The 16,433-nt window shown below is 34.9% G+C and overlaps 1 protein-coding gene across 1 annotated transcript in view; it reads left to right on the top strand.

The window, feature by feature from the left end:
- The first annotated feature begins 322 nt into the window (after positions 1-322).
- The window catches only part of ZNF280C (zinc finger protein 280C), a 34,142-nt gene continuing 18,031 nt past the window's right edge, over positions 323-16,433 (top strand). The window contains exons 1-6 of the mRNA XM_065900615.1: positions 323-338; positions 4,610-4,756; positions 7,388-7,447; positions 7,547-7,683; positions 13,409-13,528; positions 14,157-14,181. Coding sequence (XP_065756687.1) covers positions 4,621-4,756; positions 7,388-7,447; positions 7,547-7,683; positions 13,409-13,528; positions 14,157-14,181 — 478 coding nt within the window. The 5' untranslated portion in view covers positions 323-338; positions 4,610-4,620. The remainder of the gene's footprint in view (positions 339-4,609; positions 4,757-7,387; positions 7,448-7,546; positions 7,684-13,408; positions 13,529-14,156; positions 14,182-16,433) is intronic.

The raw sequence follows: 16,433 nt of genomic DNA, 5'->3' as shown, positions 1-16,433 counted from the left end.
AATGAACCAATTATGGAAAGTGAGTAGCATGTGTATATCAAACTTTTTGTAGAGAAAAATATTTAATGTGTGTACATTTAATTTAATAAATCCACCCTAATAGTCAGTATCTTTATTTTATAGGGCAGAAAACTAAGAGCTACCTTGCTACCTTGTCTGGAGTCACATGGTGAGTTTCTGGAGATTGAAATTAGACCCAAGATTTCTGAATCCCAAGTATCATGTTTCAGTATATTTGGTGCTACTTAAAGTGACTCATAAAATTGATTGATGTCATGTGTTAATGCTTAGGTGACTCTGCAACTTGATGGACAACGACAACCCTTTTCAACCAAAAAGTAAGTATTGCTGCTGCAAGTGATACTAGTGTACTTGGATTTTGTACTGATAACCTTACTTCATGAGAAAAGGTGAGAGAGACAGAGGTGGGCACGTTAAAAAACCACACAAAAACACTTAAATTTATTAAAGTAATACCATAGTATAAAAGAAATACATACAATAAAAATGTCAGTAAAGTAGAAATGAAGTGTTTCTTCCTCATTTCCAGAGATAACTACTATTATCGGTTTGGTATACATAATCACAGACATTTTTCTATGCATAGACAAAAAATAAATTATTTCTAAATAAGATCATACTATATATGCTATTATGTGCCCTTACAATTTTTTACTCAACCATCTGTCTTGAATATATTGACAGTGACGGTACCCAGTTAAAAAGAATGAGGAAGACCTATGTATCAACATGGCATTAAGACCATGGTATTAACATAGATATAAATTTCTTTATTATCAATATACATGGGTCTCTCATTTTTTTTAATTTGGCATTGCCTGACTTTGCCTAGTTCCTTAGCCCTTAGATTACCATACGTTAAGTGCATACTGCATATCCAGTAGACTACTGTGTGTAAAAGGAAATGTAAAGGAAGAAGAAAATATGTTCTTTACTCTCAAGGAGCTTACTTTGGAGTTAGACATGTACAGTTAAGACACATTAAGAAATAGCAGTTTGAGATTGTATATAGTATATTCTGAGTTGCCTGGCATAGGCTGTCAGCGTAGTAAAAGGTGGAAGAAAAACAGGGTCTAATAGTTTATCGAGGAATTACAATTGAACCAAGAGTTGGGAACGAGTAGGGAATTAATATTTTGTTGAGTATTGCTTGAAGTTAGATACTTATATAGCTTTTCCCTAAATCTACATTACCACTTCTATTAGGTAGATATTACACCCATATTTTAGGTGAGGAAACAGATTCAAGTAATTTCTCCAGAGTTACATTAGAAATGGTGCAGTGAAGATTTGAGCTATTAAATTTGATGTCAAGTCCATGCTCTTTCTACTATACTTGAATAATATGGACAGTATAAGGTAAGGAGGAAGGGTATTTTAGATGGAAAAAACAGTACAAATGAGGGCTCTGAGGGACACAATATGCAAATGGTAAACTATGAATTACACTCAATTATTTCATTTAGAGCATTCTGTATATATTTTTTTAAGTAAGGTTTAGAAAAGAGATAGGTTCTTAAAATTGGTTACATTTGGGAGGGTGGAAGATTTTTTTATTTTCTTTTATGGTAGGTGAGCTACTAAGCATTAAACAACACTATGCTAAGAAATTATTTGTATAGAAGGGGAAACTACATTTTAAAAATTTGTTAGAAAATAGCACCAATTTATTAACGTGTTTCTTTTGTATGCCATCCCCAAATCATTATATTCACATAGTACCTTTTAATTTTGAGTCAAAAGTAGAAATGACATTGTTTTAATCTAGTAAAATTACCTTTAGAAATTATTTAATTTAAAAGATAAATTTTAGATATCATTGTCTAATAAAAAAAGGATATCATTGTCTAAGCCAGAACTCTAGAGCTATTGTTTTGTTTTGTTTTTATTTTTTCAAAGTTGTTGCCCCATCCACATCTTACTCCATATATCTAGTGCCACTTATATCCATCTTCATTGCTATTATTTTAATTTGGGTGCATTTTTAAAAATAATACATAGTTTAAAAAAGACAATCAGAAATTTATAGGTTGTATACCCACAGATTCTTGAAAAGTGAGAGAGCAAGCAAGAGAGAGGTGTGCATGTGTTTTGGGCCTGCGTACTCCCTGTTTTTTCAAGGCATCCACTTTGAATAGTTTAGCTGTTTTTCTAATAATTAGTTTCATATTTCTAAATTTTTGAAATATGTACTGCTGTCTCTTGAATCATCAGTTTTTGCCATTATCTAATGATTTTTCCATTAAGAAATAGGAGGGTTTTAGTTTTCGTACACTTAACCACCACCCCCAAGCACCTCCCAATGTAGTTATATCTCAATTTTTGGTTAAATCATATTTGATGTTTTTATTGTGATGACTATAACAAATATTGTTTGCTGATGAGCATAGTATTGATACGATGGTAATAATATATTATGGATACATTTCCTTTTTCTTTTATATCCAGCAATTTAAATTTTTTGGTTTTTAAAATTTGCTAAATTTTATTAAAATTTATAGCCAAGTCTTCTCACATCCTTCTGTAGCCTCTTAAGTTGATTTTCTATATGGTAAAACTTGTCAGGTAATCTAACAATTTGATTGTTAATCTGTGTGTGTGTGTGTGTGTGTGTGTGTGTGTATGTGTGTGTTTGGTCTCCTAGAGACATTCCTCCTGGGAGTAATGGTCGTCTCTACTCTGGCTGGTTGCTCTCTAGACCTGTTGAACAGCTATTGTCCTGGGACTTCCCTTTGTCTTTGTATTGTGTTGAATGTCATGTTTTCTGCATTCTGTGTCTTCCTCCTTAAGTCTCATATTTTGATGGGGGTCTTCCTAAGATAGAAAGGGTGAATGGGAGGTAAATTTTGTGTGATGTTGCTGGTCTTTATTCTTTTTTCTTTTTAAAGGTTGCATTTTTATTTATTTTATTCATTATTTATTTTTGGCTGTGTTGGGTCTTTGTTGCTGCGCATGGGCTTTCTCTAGTTACGGCGAGCGGGGGCTACGCTTCGTTGCAGTGTGCTGGCTTCTCACTGTGGTGGCTTCTCTTATTGCGGAGCACAGGCTCTAGGCACACTGGCTTCAGTAGTTGTGGCACGCAGTCTCAGTAGTTGTGGTGCACGGGCTTATTTGCTCTGTGGCATGTGGGATCTTCCCAGACCAGGGCTCAAGCCTGTGTCCCCTGCATTGGCAGGCGGATTCTTAACCACTGCACCGCCAGGGAAGTCCCATGGATCTTTATTCTAGATGAAAGAATGTGTAACTTCATGCTTGACGAAAATCTTGGCTGGGTATAGAATTCTAAATTGAAAATTATTTTTACTAAGACTTTTGAAATCATTATTCCAACTTTCTTCTCTCTCTCTCTCTCTCTCTCTCTCTCTCTCTCAGATTTTAGGATATTCTCTTTATTTCCAGCATTCTGAAATTTCATGATTTGTCCATCTACTGTAGGTTTTTTTCTTGATCATTGTGCTAGGTGCTGGTGGATCCTTTCCATCTAGAGATTTATGTCCTTTAGAACTGGGAATTTTTCTTGTATTTTTCCTTTGATTATACCCCCTTTTTTCTCTGTTCTTTTCTGGGCCTTTATTACGTGAGTTGTACCTTTGAAATTGATTTTATAACAAACTTGTCTTCTCTATTTAGTATATGTATACTTTTTGACTTTTAGTTCCACTTACGGGCTGTTTACTCAATTTTGGCATTTTATTTTTCTTTACTGAATTTTGGCTATTTTATTTTTCTTTACTGAATTTTGGCTATTTTATTTTTAATCTTTTTGCTTTGAGGATATTACTTTTTATAACATTCCTATCTTATCTCTTTAAAAATGCTAATTACAGCCTCTAATGTTTTCTCTTGTTCTCTGTATTATCTGTGTTTTCTTTAGTATCTTTTGGTCCATTTTATTACTTTGGTCTTTCACATTGGAGATTTTAGTCATATTTCTGGGGCTTATTGGGTGTCTATCCATACTTAAGAATGAGGCACTAAAATGCTTTCTGGTAGCTCTGTGTGATTGGTCAGCACTTGTAGGCTGGTGGTATCCACAGTATGTTCTTTACTTAGTTTCTTCAGGTGAGAAATACGTAATCTGCTCTGGGATGGAATAAGCCTCACTTAATTATCCTATTTTCATTCCAGCATCTCATCCCTGCCTTATCCTGTGCCTGGTATCCCTGAATCTGGTTCAGTTTTTCTAGCATATCTCCCACCTGTTGCTTCTTAGTCTCAGTTTATCTCCCTTTTGTTAATACAGAAGTTTGTGGGGGGTTTTCAGATAATAAGTACAATCCTTTCATGGATGTAATCATATTCTAGTCATAAAACTGAAACTCACTTTGATTGGATTTGATTGTTCCTAACATTTATTAGCCACTGTAAATAACTACTGTCATCCATTATCTATCTAGCTAGATTAATTTTACTAGTTTAGATATTAGAGGTTGAGTTCCAAGTTTCATACTTCTGTTACCATTTACTGACAAATATCAGTTCAGTAATTGCTATCAGAATATTAAAGTAGATCTTAAATATCATACTATGTATTGCAAAAAAACATATTTAAAAAATAAAATTTGATTCTCTCTTCTTGAAAAATTAGATAATTCCAAAATGGCAGAACTGTTCATGGAATGTGAAGAAGAAGAGCTGGAACCATGGCAGAAGAAAGTAGAAGGAATTCAGGATGAAGATGATGATGAGCTGATCTTTGTTGGAGAGATACAAAGTTCAAAACCAGCCATTTCAAGTAAGCATTCACTTTCAGTGAAGCAAAGTTTTATAAGATGTTGCTTCTAATGGAAAACCTGGGGCTGTCTTATATGTCCTTGTTACTCTATAAGGAGCTGGAGGTGAGAGAGAGAGCATAGAGGTCAATAAGAATTTGTGAGAATCAGAGAGAGAATGTGGTTGGGGAGTTGAATAAGGAGATGTGAGAGGTAAAAATATCATATGAGAGAAAAGGAAAATGTTAACTAAATTACCTAAAGGTTAAGATTACCTAACAACATTGTAGGCCTTTTGAGATTAGAAATCATAATTTTATTGGAGCCAAGTAGCCTATTTACTTGTTTATTTGTTAATTTTTCTTTTTTTCCCTTAAGCCCAAATGTACCCGGAAAAGGAAGTATTGGAATGCTTTGCTTAAAATATCAGACTACTAAATAAGTTTGTGTTAGTCTCTGATGGAGTTTCTTATACCCAGGCAAGTGCCTCATCAGAGTCATCTTGATTCATGGCTACAAAAATTAAAAGGTGCTGGTCTGTGTACCAACATGGCCGTTAGCTTCTGGCCACACCCATCTTTCAGCAACTCCTGATTACTGTATATTCATGAAGAATATACAGTGGCCTGATCTTCAGCTGCTATATTGGGATGATGCAAGCAGTCAGCACACTTAATCCTTAATCCACACTTTCTAGGAGAATATGTCCGGTACCTTTGTGGATTTCTGGTAGAGTAATTAGACTTGACATTGTTATAATGTTAAAGTGAAGATATTAACGATACTTGTTAAGATGTCCAATCAGAAATGTGTAAAATGCAGAGGAACAACATACTGAGTTTCAGCGGAGAATGAGGAAACAGATTCTTTCTCATTATACTTACTTTTGTTAAGCCAGGAGAATTTACCAAAGAATGTAGCCAGCATACCAGTGTTTTCTTGCTTACTATAGCAGTGCATAATAGTGTAGTTTAGAGAAAAGTTTGTAACTTTCTGAAAGCCTAGTTCTTACTTCTCTTGACTCTGAACTTAGAATAGCACTTCTATTCAGTTTTATAAAAGGTAGAATAATTTAATTTAGTTTAATTTTCGGTATCAATTCCTGTGGCAAATTGAGAGATGCTAAGTGGAGTGCGACTTCAAAGAAGTAGGCATGTTGGCATATTTGCGGCTGATAGAGGAACAGAATATTCTCTTAATGTTTCCTAGTCACTGTGATTATTTTTATACTGAAATATTGCCATATTTCAATATTATTCAAATCATCTTACTGAAAGCATGACAGTTCACATTGGATTTATATCAGTTATAGATGACTAGTACTCAACTAGAATAATGTGTATTAGTATTTTTTTAATATCCATTTTTTAAAATTTATTTATTTATTTATTTTTGGCTGCATTGGGTCTTCATTGCTGCGTGCGGGCTTTCTCTAGTTGCAGCAAGCGGGGGCTACTCTTCATTGCGGTGTACAGGCTTCTCATTGCAGTGGCTTCTCTTGTGCAGCACGGGCTCTAGGCGTGCGGGCTTCAGTAGTTGTGGCACACGGACTCAGTAGTTGTGGCTCGTGGGCTCTAGAGTGCAGGTTCCATAGTTGTGGTGCACGGGCTTAGTTGCTCCGCGGCATGTGGGATCTTCCAGGACCAGGGCTCGAACCCTTATCCCCTGCATTGGCAGGCGGATTCTTAACCACTGCACCACCAAGAAAGTCCTGTATTAGTTTTAAGTGATTCTGTCAGAAAGAAAATTGACCCCAGTGAAATTTCTTTTCTAAATAACTCAGAATTTAAATGATTTTATTGATGTTTTATGTGTGAGCCATAAAATATTTTAGCATATGGAACATGAGCTAAATATTTAAAAAGAACCACTGTAAGAGGGGGGATAAAAACTTGTGTTTGATACACTGCAGTCACCAAAAAGTACTATAGGAATAGCTCTTTACTGGTTTGGATAAATACTTACCTTGAATTTCTGAACGAAAACAATACCAGGTTGTTTGAATGAGCAGATTTTTCTCCGAGAAGACTTCTGTAGTGCTTAGTCAGAAACCCTACTTTTGTGTGACCCTTTAATTTATAGAATTATTTTATGAGATCTGGTTCTTTTCTACTAGGAGGGGAAAAAGGAAATTTTTTGATGTCTTATGGGATTGTTTTGTCTGCTTTGTATCTTCTCCTGATTAGCAATTTTCTAAATTTTCATTTGATTTCTCAATAACCTAGAAGTTATGGGTTCACATGGGTATAAGAGTGAGCAATATTAAACTGATACAAGGTCATGTCAGGCTCAAATTGACTTTTGGTGTAGTAGGTAGATATGAGATACTTTTGTAAACTCTAGATTCAATTTAGTCTGCAGTCTCTGATGGTATCCCTTTCAGAAGTCAAGAATAATGGTACAGATAATCCATCAGCTTGCCCATAATGAAGCTTCCAGGCTTTTAGGGGTGTGAATGTGGCATGGAGATTGGGGAAGGGCTTGATTTCCAGTCACAATAACCCAGATCTATATACAACCCTGTCACCATTAAGAGAAAAAAATATACTTCAACTATTGGTTATATATGGATATATTTTTGGAAAGTTTTTTCTATTATCTTAATATATATTTCATTCAAATAAAAATTTTTTAAATAAATATAATTTTTACAGATATTTTGAACAGAGGTACTGCCAGCTCATCTTCAAAGGAATTAAAGACAGTCAGTCAAGGTATAGTATTATTGTATTATTTTAATTTTAAAGTGAAATATTTTGACAAAATTGGTTGTGTAGAGAAATATTCAATATTTTTGTAATTTTAAAATACAGGTGTTACTGATGTTTTCAAGCCTACAAGTGAACACTACAAACACCCGACATCAGATCCAGTGGCTGCCTTGCCTAGATTTCATCCTGAATCTAAATCTTCACATAGCTCTGATACTGTTCAGAGCATGTCTAAACCTGTAAGTGTTTCTAAAACTACAGAATTAGATCAGGGACACAGTGGATATTATGATACCCAGTCAGAATTGTGGACTGTCATAGTTAGTCACCATCCCAGTAGAAACATAATCACTATCAGAAAATGTCACCATCTTTAAAGTGAGAGAGTGACATGGACATATATACACTACCAAACGTAAAATAGATAGCTAGTGGGAAGCAGCCGCATAGCACAGGGAGATCAGCTCGGTACTTTGTGACCACCTAGAGGGGTGGGATAGGGAGGGTGGGAGGGAGGGAGATGCAAGAGGGAAGAGATATGGGGACATATGTATATGTATAACTGATTCACTTTGTTATAAAGCAGAAACTGGCACACCATTGTAAAGCAATTATACTCTAATAAAGATGTTAAAAAAAAAGGAGCAAGGGAAAGTGGAAGGGCTGTTATAAACAAGGAGTCTGTGATTGGGAGATTGGGATTAACACATATATACCATTTTTTTTAACATCTTTATTAGAGTATAAAAAAAGAAAATGTCACCATCTTTATGATGGCTCAGCCAATACCCAAAATAATAGCTGCAGGAACTAACTATCCAACCTGTCAATAAATCAGGTAATATGCTTAAATTAAATAGGTGTAATATTGAAAACTATGCTATCTAAAGGTGAGTAAAAAAGTATAATCAGTAATGAAAATTGCATAATGGCAAAATTCTTAAGACAGTAAACTGAACCAGGCATTGTTTTTTGTTTTTTGTTTTTTTTTGTGGTACATGGGCCTCTCACTGTTGTGGCCTTTCCCGTTGTGGGGTACAGGCTCTGGATGCGCAGACTCAGCAGCCATGGCTCACGGGCCCAGCCGCTCCTCGGCACGTGGGATCTTCCCGGACCGGGGCACAAACCCGTGTCCCCTGCATTGGCAAGCGGATTCTCAACCACTGCGCCACCAGGGAAGCCCTTAAACCAGGCATTCTTAATTGGGAAGATTTTTCCAAGGTCATTATTGCTGTTTATTTTGAAAACATACTTTCATAGTTTAGTTTTTAAAACTTTTAACAGAAATAATATATAAGGTAATATTTAACATTTGTTAGTCCGTCAACATGGGTAAGTCTTAGTTCTAGATGCTATATATAAATTAATCTCTTTTAATTCTTATGACTTTTCTTATGAGGTAAGCGCAGTTATTTCCCCCATTTTATAGTTGAGGAAACTGAGGCTCGGAGAGTCTAAATGATTCACTCAAGGCCACACAGCTGGTAATGATGGATCTGGGATTTCAATCCAGGTTAGCCCAGAGTTTTTAAAATATGCACATACACACATCCATACATACATTTAAGTATGTGCTTTTAAAAATAGAAGCGTTGCCTTGGAGCAGTGGTGTATTTCACAGACCATTGGGGTTCCCTGAGACTCTCAGTAGTCTGTGAGGTCAAAACCATTGTCATACTAACACTAAGACATTTGCCCTTTTCACTCTGTTAACATTTGCACTAGTGGTACAAAGGCAATGGAGGGTGAAACTGCTGGTGCCTTAATATGAGTCAAGGCAGTGCCACCCAACCCTACTAGTAGTTTTTGTATCGGTGGCCACCAAGCACTCACAGTAGAAAAATTTCACTTTCACTTAAGAATATTCTTGAGGAAATAATAAATTGTTTCTAATTTTATTAACTTTCAACCCTTGAATACACTTCTTTTTAAATATTCTGTGTGACGAAATGGGTAGTATGCATCATAAAGCATTTCTGTATCTGCAGTGTAGAGTTTTTCTTGAGGAAAAGCACTTGTGAGATTGAATTGCAAGCTGAACTAGCTGTTTTTTTTAAATAGAATGCCATTTTTACTTGAAAGGATGACTGATAAAGTACCATGGAGTAATTATTTATTGCTGCTTAACAATAGTACCACAAACTTAGAAGCTTAAAGCAATATATGCTTATTATTTCATGGTTTCTATGAGTCTGGAGTCAGGGTATGGCTTAACTGGGTCCTCTGCTGGGCCAGGCTGCAATCAAGGTGTCAGGCAGAGCTGCAGTATCAGTTAATACTGCTCACAAGCTCACGTTGTTGGCAGTATCCAGTTCTTTGTGGGTTGTCAGACTGAAGGTGTCAGTTCTTGCTGCTGTCAGCTGGAGACCGTCCTCAGTTCCTTGCCGTGTAGGCCTTCCTAACATGACTTGCTTGCTTCCTCAAAGCCAGCAAGGGAAAAATGGCCTATGTAACATAATCATGTACATCCCGTCACTTTTGCCATATTCTCTTGGTTAGAAGCAATCACAGGTCCCGCCCACACTCAAGGGGAGATTATACAAGTGTTAATATCAGGAAGAAGTTATGGGGGCCACCTTTAGAGTCTATCTGCCACACAGTTTTTCAGTACTCAGAAATATACAAAGCATGCCTATCATGGAAGAAAACTGATACTATTCTTGCCAATGATAAAATTTGAGCTTTCAAGCAAAAAATTCAATATTGGAAAACCTATATCTGTATTCCGAGATTATTATCAATTATAATATGAGCCCTGGACTAATGGTCCAAGAAACCTGGATTGAAAATGAGACTTGAATGCTGATTCTGTCTTTGTTCCTAAGTAGAGCATTTTCACAACCTCTGTGGGCCTCACTTTCTTCATTTCTAAAATGACAACCTTTACCCAGGCCGCTGGCTCTCAAACTTGGATTCTCTAAGTATCCACAGGCTGTTCTTAATGTTTTTATAAACTTAATAGGTGCACCTGATAATTGCAGGCTACAAAAAATGCAAAAATTATTTGATTTTAGCTGGAATCAGATTAACTCAGTGGTTTCCTCATACTGTAATAAGCTGTCTGGCATTTAGGAAAAACAAACCAGGGAATTCCCTGGCAGTCTAGTGGTTAGGACTCGGCGCTTTCACTGCAGTGGGCCTGGGTTCAATCCCTGGTCGGGGAACTAAGATCCCACAAGCCATGCGGTGAGGCCAAAAAAAAGGGGGAAAAAAAGGAAAAACAATAAAGGAAACATCATTATTTAAATACAGATAGATGAAAATCATTCCTATGTTGGACCCAGGGAAGAAGAATAATAAGGAGGAGGGATGTCTTTCGTGTTAGAAAAGTTAGAAACTAGAGCTCATCCAAACTCAGAATTTTTTGTTTCTGTGGGCATGGTTGTTTAATCAAAGTTACTCAATCAGGTTCCCAATCCTAGAGAGTTTTTTAAAAATAGAGATTTTTGTCAGTTGGTCTTGGGTGAGACCTGGGTATAATAGATTAAAACAGAAAAATCTCCAGGTGATTCTGTTATGCAGCCGCAGTTGAGGATGACATATATTCTCAAATGAATTGAGAATCCTATGTTAGGGAATTTTCTCTGAAATTCTTAAACTTTTTCATTCTCTTTAACCTCAATAACTCTTTTCGGCAGGCAGGGACATAATTATTATTATCCATTTTAAAGTAAGTGTGATATAGCTTAAGGCACAGGCTTTGTAATAAGGCCGACCTTTGTTCTAATTCCAGCTTCATCATCAGTAACAAGCGGGGTTGTACTGGGAACCTTACTTAACCATACTTAACTTTAGCTTACCTGTTTATAAAATAGGAGATCATATTAGGTCTTCATTAGTAACTGCTGTGACAACTTCGTAACAGAATACATGTAGTACAGATCTTCTTTGACTTCTTTGATGGGGTTACATCCTGATAAACACATCGTAAGTTGAAAATATCCTAAGTTAAAAATGCATTTTTGGGCTTCCCTGGTGGCGCAGTGGTTGAGAGTCCGCCTGCCGATGCAGGGGACGCGGGTTCGTGCCCTGGTCTGGGAAGATCCCACATGCCGCAGAGCGGCTGGGCCGGTGAGCCATGGCCGTTGAGCCTGCGCACCTGGAGCCTGTGCTCCGCAACTGGAGAGGCCACAACGGTGAGAGGCCCACATACCGCCAAAAAAAAAAAAAAATGCATTTAATACACTTAACCTACCAAACATCATAACTTAGCCTAGCCTATGTTAAACGTGCTCAGAACACTTACATTAGCCTGTAGTTGGGCAAAATCATCTAATACAAAGCCTATGTTATAATAACATGTTGAATATCTCATGTAATTTATTGAATACTGTACTGAAAGTGAAAAACAGAATGGTTGTAAGTATATTGATTGCTTACCCTCGTGATCACGTGGCTGACTGGGAGCTGTGGCTTGCTGCCACTGCCCAGTATCAAACCACATATCACTAGCCTGAGAAAAGATCAAAATTCGAAGTATGGTTTCTGCCGAATGCGTATCGCTTTCACAACATCGTAATATGGAAAATCGTAAGTTGAGCCATCGAAAGTCTGGGACCATGTGTACTGTGAAAAAGGCAAGTACATTTTAAACAGACAATAATTGGTGGCTACTATTTCAGTTGCAAAGGAATAACTTGAATCTCATAAGTGACTTACCCAAGGTTCCATAGTTAAATAAATGGACAAGTCTTCCGAATCCTAGTCTATCACCTTTTGTACCTTACCATTGTATTTGGTATCTTTCTGAACTACTTTATGAGGTATTAAAAAATCCCAATTGGAGAATTATTTTAACAAGTTATTTGTTTAATAATATATCTGCTCTCTGAAATGGTGGTACTTAATTGACCAGAGTTATCACCTAGGAAAGGATTTAAGTAAAGTGTTAAGTTTGTTTGGAGGAACTTCTGTTAAAGAACTATTTTGGGAATTGCTAGTAAATATTTTCCATTTTTAAGTGCAAATATTTGGAGAAAATATTTACCTTATAGTTAGATTGTGCTTGGTTACAATTAAGTCATATAGCTATTATTGATTTTATATAATACATGGTAAAGCTCAAATGCAGAAATCTGCCTGTTATGCCTCAAATTCTAGGAATAGAATGGTTTGTGTCACTTCAACATCTGTCTCCATAACAAGTCTCTGTCAACAGAAAACTTAGTAGCAAAGTAAAATTCTTAATACATGATTGTCTCTCTCAACTTGTAAGCACAAAACACGCAAGCAGGATCCTTATATTCCCATGATAAAGGTAGTATGTATGGGGTTTGGTGCAGAGCGGGACAGGGGTTGAGAAGAAATGGAAGAGAATTTTGTTTTCTGCAGATGGTTAGTGTGGTATATAGAGTACATCAATCAGGACTATATTTTATACACAGGTGTCTGGTCCTCTTTTTTCCACTGAACTTTATATTAGAAACATTTCTTTGTCATTGGCTGTTTCTGAAAAACTTAATGTTGCATGATAGTCTATTATTTAGTTTATTTAACCGTTCCACCATTGTTGGACATACAGATTTTTAATTTTTGCTCTTATAAATAATTCTCCATTAAATATTTTCATTTCCTTAGCATAAAGTCTTGGAAATGGACTATTTAGAATAATTGGATCAAAGGATATGAACTTTTTAAAACCCTTGATAGATACTCTCAAAATTTTCTGCAGAGAAGTTGTACCAAAATATAACCTCTACTTTGCTAGTAATATCATTATTTTTAAATGTTAACTGTTTATTTAAAACTAACTTTAGATTTTCAGAAAAATTACAAAAATAATCCAGGGAGTTCTCATGTACCCTTTACCTAGTAGATGCTGATTTTGACAGCAAATAATAAATATCTTTGTGTTTTATAACTTATTAGTAATTGAATCATTAAGGTTATCTTTATAGCATTGACATACAGTTAAATTTACCTTTATAAAACTTTGTAAAATGAAATAATTATAACTTATTACAGGATTTTATAAAGACTTCATCACAAGATGAATCGGATGATTCTTCAGATCTGGTGTTAGACTTGACCCAGGATTCAATACCACTATGCCAAGATGGAACAGCAATTTATATAGGAGGTTTGGTTTGGCAGTTTTTATAAATATAATAAAAAGAGACTTGATGAATATATATATATACGATGGATTTCTATTTTGAAGCCTGTATCTTCATGCTATGTTTTTCATATATTGTAAAATGGAAGCTAATCATTCCTGAATGTCTTTCTTGGGTGATTTTATATAAAATCGTATTTAATGATAGAATATTTTATTTCTTTTTATTAAGTTGGCTAACATATTCTTTGAGCTCATTCTCACTTGGAGCCAGCCATGCACTGAAAAATCTTAATATAATTTCTGTGAGTCAGGGAAGTCCCCTGATACCCTAGTACTATGGTTTAAAAAAAAAGTATTAATTACTTGGTAATTAGTATGAGAAAAAATGCATGGTTATAGTTGATTTCTTAATAGGCTAGAGTCTTTCTATCAAAATTAATGTTGTAGATGTGATAGTTAAATATGGTTATAGGGTAGTAGTATAAAATGGCAATACTAAAGAAATAAGTGATTTGCACATAGTAACTACTCAGTAAATATCCATTGAAGGAATAATGAAAATTTCCAATTAAAGAAGAATTACAGTTCTTTGATTGTATACCATAACAAAGTTCTTCATTAACCTGAAATAGTATGCCATGAAGTTTTATCTAGTTGCAAAATTCCCTGTTATCAAAGCAATTATTGTTTCTATGTTAGCAAATTTGATGTATTTCACTAACTGGAGAAAGGTACACAAAAATTTTTGTGAATATTTAAATTGTTTACTCACAAATTAGTATATATTTACAAAACCAAAATAGAAAGAAATTTATAGTAATATGTGTGCCAAAAACATTTTCCCTTGATAATATTTGGTTTGATAATCACTTATCTAGGCGCCACTTATCTAGTGAGTAAAATAACCAAGAACCAAAATAAATAAGATGAAATAGATGTCTGAAGTCTGATTTTATAATGCACACAGTCTTTATTCATAGAAAAAATCTGAATTCTTGAAGCTTCCACTCTCTCTCTCTCTCTCTTAAGTTGTTATACTGCAAAGAGTGGAACTTTGCCCTAATGGTAAATAGGGTTATAGTTGATTAGGAAGATATAGGCTTGAGCCTCTATTCTAAATATTTTTGTAGCCTTTATTAAATCACCTAACCTCTTTACACCTCAATTTTCTCATATTATTAAAATAGATATTTTTATTTTTCTCACATAATGCATTCATTTTCTAGACCTGAAATCAGCCATTTAGCTATATAATTTTGATTCTTGCTCTGTTTATCTCAGGGCTTTTTTGAGGCTCAAATGAGATAAGTGAGAAGTGAAAAATTCATTAAAGCATTGAAAGACTTGACAATAAACATTGTTAGCATGATAATTATGAATAGTAATATGCACTATATGTTCAGAAGCATGATTAATGGACTCCTGTCTAGGATGATCATAGGATATTGGAGATGGCTGGATTTGAACTTGATTTTAAAGAAGGAGAATGGGATTTTTTTTGGCACTGTTGAGGATAGCGAACAGCACAAGCCAAGGCAACACAGATAAATAAGTTGAAGAATCAGAATTTAAAACTATTGAGCTCAGAGTGGTTTTATTTAACTTGGAGATTTATGCATGCTTTAAAAATTATATATAAAACAGCCTATTAGATAACTAGTTGCCTAGTCCAAAATACCAGCACTCATTGGTTGTTCAGTGAACCTAAGCAACTGAGAAAGTGTGATTACACAGAAATCAGTCCTAAGTGTCTGCAATATAGCTGTCAGTAATCATGTGCTTGAAGATGGAAAAAAATCATTTCTGTGTTATCTCAAAGAATGAAATGCAGATTTGACAGAGGAGCCCACTGGTGTAATACTCTTATTTTCCTGGCATATATCTATTCCACTTCTCCTATTAGTATACAGTTGGGAGCATTAAAACGTGCAGTTTTAGAATCTTTTATCACAAAGTACAATTGTGTGTTATTTTCAAAAGGGACTTTTTCTGGGTCTGGTTATAGCCTAAATAGCCCCACTTCCCTTGCAAATACCCTGAATTGCATAATTCTTTAGCCTTTAAGTGATGGTTTTCAAACTCAAAACTATTTTCAGCACTGAAATCTCTATTCAAACAGAATTTTATGTAAAAGTCTCATTTTTTTTTAAAGTAAAATGAGAATTTCTCTGTCTGACATGCCCACTGAATTCCCTAAAACAGACCCATTAGGTTCAGGGGAACATAGTTTGAAAGCCATCATACTAACTCCAAACCTTTTCATATGAATAAGTGAGGTATTGTCATTCAAGATATTTAAGATTAGTTGTTTCTACTTTGCATGTAGGAGTTAAATAGATAATTTAAACTACCCATCAGGTTGTTAAGTGGGAAAAGAACCAACTTGGTTTTCCATTAGATATCTTAGGACTTTTCTTAAAGTATCTTAAGGAGTTTCTCTTTAAGTTTTTATATTAGAATATAAATTGTTTTTGTTTACAAGCTCAAATGCATTTAAGCATCTGAAGAGAAATTCATTTTTTGGAACTGAGCTTTTAGAGTATTCTCTATTCTGCCTTTTTTTTGGTGGGGGGGTGGCTTGGGTTTTTTTGGTCCGACTTCTTTCATGATACCTATTTATATATTAATTTGAAAGCATCTTTAGAATTTTCTTGCATAAAAAGTTTATTTCATGAATTGTTCAAACTGTGTAGTCCATAATGGTTATTTGTGCAGTTTCTTTCTACCTATTGATCATATAAATTTTGGTCATTCTTTATTGTCAGTTGTATGATATGGTAATTCAATTATATTACCTTTATCTCCAAAGTATTCTTACTTAATTTTAAATGTAAGGCCATTTTAGTAGCATTTGTAAGCAATATTCTATACTAAAGCAATTTCAAATATCTTTCCCACTATTTTAATCATTGTAGATCTAGAAGACTCTCC

The sequence above is a fragment of the Phocoena phocoena genome, chromosome X, assembly GCF_963924675.1.
Source record: "Phocoena phocoena chromosome X, mPhoPho1.1, whole genome shotgun sequence".
NCBI classification, from domain to species: Eukaryota; Metazoa; Chordata; class Mammalia; order Artiodactyla; family Phocoenidae; genus Phocoena; species Phocoena phocoena.
The sequence above is the reverse complement of the archived record's forward strand: the minus strand, read 5'-3'. Positions and strand labels throughout refer to the sequence as shown.